The sequence below is a fragment of the Stegodyphus dumicola genome, chromosome 5, assembly GCF_044657685.1.
Source record: "Stegodyphus dumicola isolate Sdum_Otavi_A_Nest chromosome 5, ASM4465768v1".
Taxonomy (NCBI): domain Eukaryota; kingdom Metazoa; phylum Arthropoda; class Arachnida; order Araneae; family Eresidae; genus Stegodyphus; species Stegodyphus dumicola.
Window position 1 is genome coordinate 73,164,195 of NC_140772.1, and position 13,449 is coordinate 73,177,643.

The following is a 13,449-nucleotide window of genomic DNA, read 5'->3' on the forward strand; positions in this document are numbered from 1 at the left end:
CATCCAGCAACAAAACCACTGCACGTGCGTGGCTGATGTTGGACTATATAAAGCGGCTATGCAATGTCTAAACACAGCATGATTAGCAACATAATGAAAAAAAAGCGTCTGATTTATCAGACCTTGATAAAGGTCAAATCATTATGGCTCGGCGACTGAGAACATCAATATCAGAAATGGTGCATTTAGTGAGCTGTTCATGTGCAGTTTGTGAGCAAATATCGAAAATAATGTATGGAGGGTGAAATGACAAGTCGCCGGCCGGCAATGTGTCATTGACAGCACATTGATTCTAGAGGAGAGCAGAGATTGCTACGCACTGTTTGCCCTGACCGAAGAGCTTTAATGGCCGAGATCACCACCAGCTACAACAGTGGCGAACCAAACAGTGTTTCTCAACACACTGTGCAGCATACATTGCTGCATATGGGCCTACACAGCCGGAGGCCGAAGCATGTTCCTGCATCAACAATGGGCCAAGAAACATCAGAATTAGACATTAGAAGAATGGAAGAAAGTTGCATGGCCCGACAAATTACATTTTCTGGTCCATCACATTTCTGGTCATAATGTCCCAAACGAAAGCCTTGCTCGGATACACAGTTGGATGGAGACAAGCCGGTGGCATTATGGTGTGGGCAATGTTTTCATGGAGCACATTAGGACCGAAAATCCCTGGCATTAAGGGCGTTCCTAGTGAGGGTGGAGTGCTTAAAAGTATGCAGGCAGCCAAAATCAGGGGTGGTCAGACTCTCACGATACCCTGCCTAAACATTTTAAATTCAGTGTAAGAACCTGTCATATATAAGAACCTTTTATACAATTTGTCATATGCAAGTACTTAATGAGCATGAAATAAAAAAATTATTAATCATTGAGCATTTCTTTTTAAATCTGGTTGCAACAATTTTAGGAAAATACATGGACAGCCAATGGCCTTAGGCTCTGCTTGATGTCTGTGCGCTACGTGGACATTAATTCCCTAATTCTTGCAGTTTGCCATTGTGCTTGATTTTTGGTTTTTGTATATGATTTATTCCGAACTGAACGTTGGATGAATTTTTAATGGATTTTTATTTTCTTTTATTGTACGTTATATATATATATATATATATATATATATATATATTATTAATATATATACATATTCACTCGCATTTTGATGACAAAATTCTGGCCCATTAGCCGCTCTTAGATCATTTGGCCCACATGCAATTTGAATTTGACACCGCTGGTTTATGGAGTAAGATTTTCCAAAATATTTTCTATTGGTTTCGAAACAAATGTTAACCAGTTTCAGTAGGATATAAATTGACTACCTTTGTGTAATGAGTATCTCCCTGTATTTCAGGGAGACATACATTACACAAAAGTTTCAAGGGCTTTTCCCAAATAATTTCCATATGCTAACTCCTTAAAGAAAATTAATTATCTTATTATTCACCCTGAATTATGTTAAACACTGGTAATAAACTTATTAAAATCATCTATTATTTTGAACTACAAAAATTACAAAAATAAAGCATTCACATTCTTTGGAATGGCAATTTTTTATTTTATTACCTTGTAAAAAATTCAGATTGCTCTGAAACATTATCAATAACTTCAAATATTATTAAAAATTTTCCATTACAAAATTAACAATATTGCATACTTATTTACTACTTTTGAACTCATGGATAATTCTTTCAGTATAAAGTAAAGATAATAATACAGAGTTTTAATAAGAATTAAAAAAATTTGCCATATTTCTTTGACATAATAAAAATATTCTGAAAGTTTTATGCAATGCAACAAGAAATAATTTTGACATTTCCATTAAATTCATTAAAGTGTAAGAAAAGGTACTCAGCTGTACATGGCATTTCATAAATCAATATTTATATAATTATCGAATAATGTATGTTGGGGGAAAAACAGCTTACAAGAAAAAATATCTATTATAATAAATATCACCAGTGTATTCACATCATGAGATTTCAGAATTTTATGCATTTTTCATACAGCTAAAACGGCAAAATGAAAAAAATACATACGGCAAAATGAAAAAAGATTTTTTTTCATTAAATATACAAGGTGTGTTCGAAAAGTTCGGTGATTGGTCTCATAATTAAAAAACCATGCCGGTTAGGATCTTGCACTCATGCAGACGCAGTGAGAGAAATGTCATCTAGAACCATCTAACGGCCATTTTATGACAGATAAGAGGAAGCACACGCTATGAGCAGTTTAACACAGTCTGTGTAAGAAAGATTGTCAGTGTGACATGGAGCAATGCATAAAGTTTTGCTTCAAGTTAGGCAAAACGATGACGGAGACACATGACATGTTAGCGAAAGTTTACGGTCAGGAAGCAGTGAGTAAAAAGTGTGTTTATGAGTGGTTTAAACGCTTTACAGACGGAAAGGAGGATGTCAAAGATCAGCCACGGTCGGGGCGTCCTACAACAAGCAATGGATGCTTGCAACAGATCAATGACTATCTTTAAGAATGATAGCTGGCAAATTGCAGATAAGCCTAGACAGTGGGAGCACCATTGTGCACAAACTTTTGCATTAAACATAAGATATGCACCCGGTTTATACCGCACTCGCTGTCAGACGAGCAAAAGCAATACCAGATGGAAACATCTGGAGATTTTATTGACGTGTGTGACCGGAATCCACAATTCTTGGAAACAATAATTACAGAGGATGAGTCGTGGTGCTGTATATACGATCCGGAGACCAAGCGGCAATCCATGGCATGGTGTTCAACGTCGTCACCCCCTCCCAAAAAAAGTTGTTTGACACAATCCAGGATCAAGAAGTTGTTGATTGTCTTTTTCAACAGTAAGGGTTTGATCCATCGTGAATTTATAGCCGCGGCTACAACCGTCAATGCGGAATACTACGAGGGGGTTTTGAAACAGCTGCTGCTACACATATGCCGGATTCGGCCACAGTACCGGAATGAACAGTGGAATCTGCTCCATAACAATGCCCGGCCGCACACTGCGATCCATGTAACCCAATTCCTCGACAGGCACCAGGTTCCAGTTTTGGATCACCCTCCATATTCTCCAGATCCGGCTTCCATGGACTTCTTCCTGTTTCCTGGCCTCAAAAGAGTTCTGAAAGGCCAACACTTTTCTGACATTACTGAGATCCAACAACGTGTGACAACGGTGCTTCGAGCCATACCGAAAGAAGTGTTTACAGACAGTTTCCAACAATTGTACACCAGATGTCTAAAGTGTATTGTTGCTAATGGCGAATACTTTGAAAGCCAGTAAAGCTATTTGCTTGTTTCTCTTGTTTCCTTTTTTTTATGGTAAAATTCACCGAACTTTCGAACACACCTTGTATATTTTCATAATGGAATTGATTCCTGAAAAATATAATATTTGATTATTCAAATGATTATCACACTACTGTTTTATTTTATGAACATGTGGACTTATTTATTTGAACAGGCATTATGCATACCTTCATTGGACAGATGACTTTCAGTGTTTTGCCATTTTTTTCTTTCACTAACTTTAGAGCACAATTAAATTATAAAATTCAAATAAAACATGAATGTATCACCGCATGAAAAAGAATAGACTAAAGCTGTAATGCAAATATTAATTTAGTACTATTTAAATAACTATGCAAACAAAATATAATATTCTAGGTCAACAAAATGCATAGATTTAAATACTGTAATTGCATACATGCACTGAAGAAAGTAAACACTATGTTCCCAGTTTAATAAGATTTTTTAAAGTCATGCTATGAAAATAAAAAATGCAATACACACATTGAAATATGCTATATTTCAGTTTGCACAGATTTTTAAATGAATTAATATTTCAGTATGATAATGGTTCAATGTCATATAGAGCAACTTGATAATTTAATCTGAGTAATGAAAATAAAATAACCCCCTCCAAAAAAATCCTTTCCCCACAGTTGTATTAAAGAAAATTAATTTTATTCATAATTTGAAAATGAAACAGAGCAAATAAAAAATGAAATAGTACTTTTATTTTACACTGAAATGAGAAAATATCAATCTTTGGGCTTGAATTTCAGTTTTGTTAGCAGTATGACACTAACACCTTAATATTAAAAGTCAATTACAGCAAAAAATATATTTATTAATACTATTGTATGTATTAGTTGTCTAATAAATGATATACTAAAAAATAATGGTGTCCATGGTCCATGAATGAACAATGGTTATTACCTAAACCATTATAAAACATGCATATGTTTTGATTAGTAGAAAAGTATTTACTGAAAACAAAAGTAGCACTATTTGTTATTCTCATATGAAATGCCTATACAAATTACACATGTGACATCTATGTAGATATATTAACTACCACAATTTATTATGTCTTATATAATGCGGCTCACCAGCGGCCGAGCGGTAAAGTCGCTGAACACTGGTAGTTTGGTCCGAGGTTCGAATCCCACGAACGGGCTGGCTGCATGAGCATTTTCGTGGTTTTCCCCATGCATAACGTGTATACGAGCCAGTTTCCCTTAGAAAGTCCTCTGCAAAGGCATCCCTCCCCTTAGGCAGATAGCCCTTGAAGCTTTGCCATAATCACACACACACACGTCTTATATAATAAAGTAATGAGACTTTGTCTTACCTTATTATCAAATACATCCTATATAGTAAAAGGTTTTAGAACCAGTCACAAACACTTAGCCAATAGCAGTTAACTAGCAGGATATTTAACTGACACATACATTTAGTCAACATGGACAATCAACTTACAGGATATTTAGCTGTTACACAAACAGTTAGCTGACTGCACATTTCGCTGACATGGACATTTAGCGAACAGGAAACTTAACTGACAAGAACATTTAGCCAATAAGCCATTTAATCAACAGGGACATTTAGCTGACATGGATTTTTAGCTGTCAAAAGGCTATTTCTAGGGTACCTATTGAGAAGGTTTATGAAGAAGTACCATATTTTTTACCTATTTAATGTTACAGAAACTATGAATTTTAAAATTAAACATAATAACAGCTGTATTTTCACTTATATTTTGAAATTGAGAGTAATCGGTCATAGGTCTCTATATTATAAAAGTGAGAAAGAAAATTTCAGCAGTCAGAAGTGTGAAACGATTTTATACATAAAGAATGAGTAGAGCAAAGTGAAAACAAATGTAACATAAATAGGATTTCTTTGAACCTTTTCACTTTAACAAAAATTTTCCTTGTTTAGTAAATGACATCAATTTTTCAATGAATTCAAAATTCTAATATCTTAGCTTTTTCACATTTCATTATTATTTTCCCTGACAGATCAAGTTACATTAGTTTTCGCTTTGCTCCAATAATTTCTTTAAATATAAAATCATTTTGCTGTTCTAACTGCTGAAATTTTCTATCCCACTTCTCAAATATAGAAACCGAGCACACCAACTACCCAGCAGTAAAGTCACTGAACACTGGACACTTGGTCTGCCATTCAAATCCAAGCGGACAGGCTGGTTGGGCACTTTTGTGGCTTTCCCCATATGTAACATGTATATGAGCCAGTTTCACCTAGAAAGTCCTCCACAAAGACATCCCTCCCCTTAGGCAGACAGCCCTTGAGTGCTTTGTCATAATCAAATAAACCAAACAAAACCAAAAATCTTATGCTTGAGTGATCTCGAAATTAATTTTAAAATGTAGGTTGAAATAAGTTTGCTTTTCTGTTTAATTTTATAATCCAGAATTTCTTTAAAGTAAAAAATATGGTACTTATTCATAAGACTTCTTGTTTGGTACCCAGGAAATAGCCTTCTTTCAGATAAATGTGGACAAATTTTATTAAAACATTGTTGCATGTTCTTTTGTCTATATGGACATGTTGTCAACTAAACATGCTGTAAGCTGAAGTGCCTAGTCAGTTAAATGTTCATGTCAGTTAAATGTCCTGTCAGCTAAATGTCTGTGTCAGTTAAATGTCCTGTTGTGTCAGTTAAATGTCCTGTCATCTAAATGTCTCGTCAGCTAAGTATCATGGACCTTTTTAGTACAAGTAATTCTGAAACAGTTTTCAAGAAGCAAATATTGGTATATAAAAATGCTGAGGAAAAACACTATAACATTGCAAAAAATATGGCTGTTATAATGGATTTTAAAATGTTAATAACTCTTTTGTAGAAATTGTTCTTCATGCAAATTGTCCACTAAATAATTTTATTGGCATGGACAGAAATAACTTTTTCCGCCCCCCTTCCATGAAAATAAAATTCAAGTTATCTTTTGGGGGGGGGGGAATTGCTCTGCATTTATTACTCACAGAATATTTAAAAAATGTGTAACTAAAAAACCTCATACAAATACGAGATGGTCTGCATGAGCTGATGTATTAAAAGCCTTACAAAGATAATTAAGTTAACATTCAAAATGAACTTAGCAAATTATCTACAAATGAAATTGAAAAGGCTTGATCAAAAGTGCTTATATTAGTTAATAGACTAGATGAATATGAATTTGTTTCATTAATATGCACTTTGGAAATCTTTTTTAATAGAATAAATGCTGTTAGCAAATTTTTGCAATCTTCCACAGATTCAAATATAGAAACCGACAGCAACATTGCTGCTTTAGATAAATCCAATACAGTATGACAAAACATTACCAGTCTTTCAAAGAAGAAATTCCAATGCATATCAAGAAATAACTTTCTAAGTTTATTTCGACAGAAAATGATGCAAAGCAGATTAACAAGAAACACTTCTCAAAATTGTCGCGAACATTTATGTACCCACTATCAGAAACAAAATGGCACTTGCATTATTGGAGAGGAGCAAAATTAAATATTCTGCAGATAAATTTAACATCTAGAAAATGAGAAAATTCATTCGCTCCCCGATGAAAACATCAAAAAGGTGTCTGTGGTGGTACACGTAAACAGGTAGCAAATAATTTGCCAAATAGCAGAATCAGTTGGGATATTAGACGCCAAATATCAGCAGATACTGACTAAAGATCTTAACATGCATAGGGTGTGCCAACACATCATTCCTTATACATTAAACATATACCAAAAGGGAATTCGAATGGAAATGGCGGGAGACTTAATCTTGGCTGTTAACAAAGATCCTTCCCTACTTGGCAGAATTGTTACTGGAGACGAGAAATGGTGTTTCTTATAGGAGCCACAAACCAAGAGAGCACTGGCAATGTGAAAATCACCACAACCTCCAAAGAAGCAGAAATTTGGCCAAGATCGCTCTAAAGGAAAGGTCATGTTAGAGGTATTCTTTGATATCCAGGGAATTGTGCATCTGGAATTTATCCCTGAAGAATGTACTGTGAACAAAGAACTCTACCTCAAAATCCTGCGTCATTTGCATGAGTCAATCCAAAGAAGAGACCAAAAATGTGGGCTGAGCAGTCACATAGGTGCTGTTGCATCAGAAAGCTCCTGCTCACCGATCTCTACTCGTCAATGACTTTCTTACGAAAACAAAAAAACTGCTTTGCTTCATCTTCCTTACTCACCTATTCTTGCACCCTGCGATTTATTCCTATTTCATGAACTGGCAAGATGCTTGTAGGTTCATCGATTTCAATCTTCAGATGAAATTAAATGTGCATCGCAGGCTGAATTAAAGAACATGGCCAAAAATGGATTCCAGACATGCTTTGATGAGCTTTACAGGTGCTGGCAAAAGTGTGTTGTTGCACAAGGGTCTTATTTCGAAGGAGGATGTGTTTCTGCAATTTAATCATAATATTTTTTACATTATACACTCAGTCTAGGAACTTTTGAATCCTACCTCATATAAAGTGTGCATTTAAAAATCAATTTAGTGTACAAATTTCAAAAGTGATCAATTTTGACATCAAATCCTTGTATCACCTGAAATTTGCATGAACCATGCAGAAAATTTTTGTTTTCTCTAATTTCTCCTAAACTCATTTTTTTGAAAGAAGTTTATTGATAATATATTTGTGCTAAATTCAGAAGTAGCTTTGTTTTCATTTATTTCAGAAAACTTCCCCAGCCTGCTGTTTATGATTAAAAGAGAAGTCAACAATAGCATTAAATTTCTTAAACTTTTTAATTTTAAGAATCGGCAATATTCTTCAGACTACAAGCTATCACACACCAATTGGCAACCCAATAACTCTGCCACTTCACCTGCATAAAACAACTGCTTTTTATTTTTACTTATGATGTGCCAAAGATTTCTATTCTATACCAAAATTTTACAAAATATATTGCAAAAAACAATAGATATCCTCCCAATTTTGCAGAAAAAAAATTACCAAGAAAATCAATACACAAGCTTCTTCAGTTATTTCTCAAAATATAAAGTTGTTGCTGACACAAAAATTACAAAAAATTAAACTTATTGGAACTTTCCCTTTCTATTCAATCATCCCATACATCAGTTCTTTTTTTTTTTTTTTTTTTTTTTTTTTTTTTTAAGGTTATAAAGTTGCCATTACTCCAGCCCCATCTTTTTGTTTGTAATTGCTAAAATAAATCTGACATTGCCAAAACAGACGCTTTCTATAAATATACTATCCCAATCCGCAGTACAGAAACAAGCAATTCAGTACATCAGTTCAACATCTAGAAAACTCTCAGTAAGAACTGCCAAGCATAAAAAGAAATATTTATAAACTTTCTGCCAACCAATTCATAAACAAAAATAGCAAATCTTTGGTTAAATAATTTTTTGAGTATTTACATTCAATAATTAAATGGGACAAAGCCAAAATAATTTCCAGATCCCATCACAAAAGCAACCTCAAAATTCGAGATATGTTTGAAATCTCCACCAAATTGTTGTGTTGCAACAGAGACCTGGCCTTTAGCCTTCTCAATATCTTGACGTTGATTCTGAGTGAAAGAATTTCCTGGAAAAGACTCTCAGAACTTCTTTGAGTACAAGAACACAACAGAGAGCAATAAAAAACATGATAAAATCAGCCATTCCAGCTCCAGATGAGTGAAAGCTCCTTTTAGCTGTGTTTAAATGTGTTTTCAGCATGCCAACCTAGAATATTTTATCTCAATTTTAACTACATATTAGTAGAGTGATGGCGCTATCCTAAATATAAAACTTTTTTACTTGCTATGAAAAAAAATCAATTTATATAAAATTAGTAAATGAGTAAATATGCTAGATTAAGAATAAAAAACAAATGTTTCCTTATTAAAAAAATGTATCAAAGAATTTCTTCATTCATGTAGTAAAGATAGGCAGCTTAAAAATCATTTCTCAGCATAAGTCAGTATTTAAAATTTGAATGATTACTTATTCAAAAAGTTTGTAATTAAGCTATTAAATATAAAGTTAGTAAATTAGGCAAAGCTCATAAATGCTAGGTTATAGTTCATTCGTTATGCCATTAATTACAGTGTAGGACATTAGTACCTGACAGTTTTCATAACAATGTGATAAGGGAATGGGGCGAAATTTATATAGGAGCTTTGATAGAAAAAAGAGGAGAATTTACAGTAATTGATCGAGATACAATCACAATTTAGAAATGATAAAACAGCACAACTGGAAGATTGCAATAGCTGTAAAGGTGCTTTCCATTGCAATCAATGCAATCTTCGAGTTATGCACAAAAATTTTGCAAAATAATTTTCCTAATAAATTGACAACATTAATTTGGCAAATTTTATATATATAGTAGGTAATAGCAGCAATCACTTTGGACCCATGCAAGAAATCTGCAGTCATTAGACTGAGAAATCCCAGCTAGAACTTTAATTAGAGTTTTGGTGAATACTGTTTGAAGATCATTGCTGCTTATTCCCTTGTTTATGATTTCAAGACATACCTTCTTGTCACCTCATTAAAGCTTATGATACCATACTGTTAAACTAAAGTTAGTATCAGATATATCATTGTGCTGCATCATGCTTTTCAAAATTTTCATGCCCAACTTGAATTAACTGAAAATTTGCAACCTCAGAAAATTGCAGTATACATTCTTCTAATATATAATTATGCTTGCATATATTTTTGCTCTATTCTGTAGTAGCACTATCATAAAAACCATCAGATTCCCCCTTCACTCTATACCTTCAAGCGTTTTTCAGTGATTATTAAAAATTTTAATTTCCTCAGAAAAACAGTAAAATTTTAACACAGAAATAAATTAAGACATTTTCATAAAAATATCTCAATGCCATTAAATGAAACAGCTCCTTCATTAGATGAGACTGTTAAATTTTATGTTAGAAAAATAATAAAAATCATAAAAAGATAGGTTTATTTCTAACATACAAGCTTTAAAATTTGCATAGTTTTTTACTGAAATTTCATGCTTAATTATTAATACAGAATAAAAACAGCTCAAATATGACTAGCTGTAAATTATTAGACATAAAATAAAAGCTATGTAAATTAAAAGCTAAGCATAAAATTAGCAATGCACTACTGGCACTAGATGGGAACAAAAGTGCCGCTAGTGGCTGATGATTAAATACTTACGTTTTGGATACCTACTCTTGTGGAGTTGCCAATACATTTGTTTATTCCTCTCAGATTCAATTAATAATTGGTCAATAGCAGGTGAAGAAAAAGACGATTCTGTCCAAACAGTTACAGTTATAAGGAAAGCACATTTTTTACAATGTGTCAACAGCTGATTTAAGCATGTTTAAAATATTACTTAAATAGATCTTCTAGATTTTTCTTAGAAACATAAGCAAATGGAGAATACAAGTGAAAAATAAACTACATAGTGTGAATTGGTTTGCAAATAAAATAATTTATGCATGTAATCAACATGGTTGCTTCTTTCGTTGCTTGCAATTCAAGCATTAAATTGCTTTCAAATATTGTAAATGCATAAAAAAAATTTGAATCTTCAAACATATCAAACTAAAACTATTACATTTATTATATTACGTGCTGTCTTATAAAGGAAGTTAATATAGTCTTTCTAATGTATCTGCATTAACTTGCAATAATTTGAGTACCAATTGCATTTATATGCAGAAAGAACATTAAATTTATTTATTAAGAATGTATTAAAACAGAACAAGATATGTAGCAAACCATTTCTATAAAATACAAATTACAGTAGTTTTACAGTATTTAATTAGTTGATCTTCAGTTGCCATACTTACTCATATTAGATCTGTGAGTGATGTCACCTGAATGTTTTTGGTCTTCTTCAAACTGTGATTTTAAACGTTCAAGATTAGCTGTTGAAACAGGTGAACCTGTGAAAAAAGATTTCAGTTTTTTATACAGTACTAGTCATAAACAATAGCAGAAAGCATTACAGCTAGACCAAAGAAATGATAATCTCAGTGACATAGTGATTCATGATTTAAAATAAAATCATACAATTTGATAAAAATTTATGTTAGATGTTTTAAAATGGAGACAAAGCTACATTTGATATAAATCAGGAAGGCTTGTCAATTTATAAACACTTAAAATCTTGGCTTTAAATACATTGATCATAATTCATGTTAAGTAGTATAAAGTTTTAATATATTTATATAATACCCAGGACTTGACTATGAAGTTATAAAATGAGTTATCCTTTCCTTTAAAGGAAACATTAATTGGTCATACATAAAATATTGAGATAAATATACTAGAAATGTTTGCAAATTAGAATTATAAGGCTTTGACAGAGCTTAGATTTTGAAGAATTAAACATGCAAAATTTTACAAGCAGCAGAAAACTTTTATATCTTACACTTTTCAACACACACATAAAAAGCATCAGTGAAAAGAAATAATAACATAATTTTATTTTTCTAGTTCAGATTTTTTGTTATTTATTGCATTATTTGTTGCCACACTATACCAATATTTTAGAAAATTGTGATAGGATTCTATAATTCATTAATTAAAATTTTTAAATCATAAATAAAATTAATGAGAAGTCCATTATTCAAGAAAATGAAAGGCTATTATCACTTGTTCTTTTTAAAATTATATGACAAAATTACAATAATTAAGTCAGTGGCAAACAGAATCTTTTTAGATCTTTATATTTTAGGCTTTTGAAATTCGTTAAAATTGAAGAAGTCTTCATCTTCTTTATTTGAAGTATTTTACACTAAAACAACTAACTCATTAAACTAAGTGATTATTTAACTAAGTGATTGAACTGGAATTATATATGTGGGTAAACACACATGTATAATGACTGTTCTTGCAGCATTAAATTTTGACCTTTATGAATACCAGTAAAATGTACTGGCGAGGTAAAATTATCAGCACTGAATATATGTTTTTATACATTTAAAAGCTGCCAGTTTGATTAATAGGTAGTTATGTGGCTAAAATATGGCTTACAATAACATAAATCCGGTCTTGAAGTTATTGTTAATTTCATTTTAGTAAATTTTGTAAATTATTTGATAAAATAGAGATATTACAGCTTCAAATTCACTTAATAAAACAATCTCAGAAATATGGATTATTTCCAGGGGAATTATTTGCAGAAGGTAATTGTCATGGCAATTTTCATTATATTAATCTTTTTGCTTTTCAAACTTATAACTTTATTATTAGTATTGCAAGCCTGTATACAGTAAGTAATATGTGCATGTACTCAGTTTTTCATTAAATTTAGAAAATACGACTTTGTAATTTTACAATTTTATAATTAAATTTATACATCAGAAGAGGATGTTTTATACTTCACAGTTAACTCAGAATTTCTTTACTTCCCTCCTTTTTTAATACATAAAAATCCATTTATGCCTTATTTTTATAAAATGCTGTAAATTAACAACATAATCAATAGAAATAATTTAGGATAAAAAGAATTAAGAAAATAAATTTACAAGATTTCACATTTTAAAAAATTACTTTGAGCTTTAAAATAAAATATAATTTAAATAAGTTGCAAGTAATATAAATGATTACTGACGGAAGTAGCCTAATAAGTACTGAGCAAACTGCAGCATTATGCAAAATATTTGGAGATTAATAAGTATGACATTAGTTGTAAGAATTTAATGGAAGTTTAATCTGTTTGAAAGACCATGAGCACAATTATGTACATGAATATTGTCATAATTATATTTTTCTTATCTAAAACCTATATATTTATATATTCTTATCTAAAACCTATATATTTATATATTAGTACAATTATAAGGTTTCATAAACTGATGAAAAGTACCGCACATAAGTATGTTTTACTAAATACAATTAAAAATTTTTTGATGCCTTGAAGAGTCTCACATCCCCATGGTAACACAATTTAAATTTATTGAATTACAGTTTAGAAAAATACGCTTCATTTCCCAAAGCATAAAAATATATTTACGACAGACTTACCAACTGTTGCTCTTGATCTTTCTAGTTCAGCTAAAATTCTATTATCTTGTTCAATGCGAGCTATAATTCTATCGATTTCATGTGATGCTGAACTTAGGATATTTGATGATACAGGTGATGATGATGATATTGTTGTGCCCGGAGATATCATATTTGTACCTGATAAAATTTCA

General features: G+C 31.8%; 1 protein-coding gene and 1 long non-coding RNA gene across 7 annotated transcripts in view; one reads left to right on the forward strand and one right to left on the reverse strand.

The window, feature by feature from the left end:
- LOC146997140 (uncharacterized) overlaps positions 1-13,449 on the forward strand; it is a 269,052-nt gene that overhangs the window by 219,712 nt on the left and 35,891 nt on the right. The window lies entirely within an intron of this gene.
- LOC118188568 (RIMS-binding protein 2-like) overlaps positions 1-13,449 on the reverse strand; it is a 481,985-nt gene that overhangs the window by 196,365 nt on the left and 272,171 nt on the right. For 5 of the 6 annotated variants that reach the window (XM_085816767.1, XM_085816768.1, XM_085816769.1 and 2 more), the window contains exons 12-14: positions 13,277-13,435; positions 11,095-11,190; positions 10,454-10,552 (exon numbers count right to left, since the gene is read on the reverse strand). In XM_085816767.1, coding sequence (XP_085672893.1) covers positions 10,454-10,552; positions 11,095-11,190; positions 13,277-13,435 — 354 coding nt within the window. The remainder of the gene's footprint in view (positions 1-10,453; positions 10,553-11,094; positions 11,191-13,276; positions 13,436-13,449) is intronic. The other variant, XM_085816770.1, reaches the window with a different exon arrangement.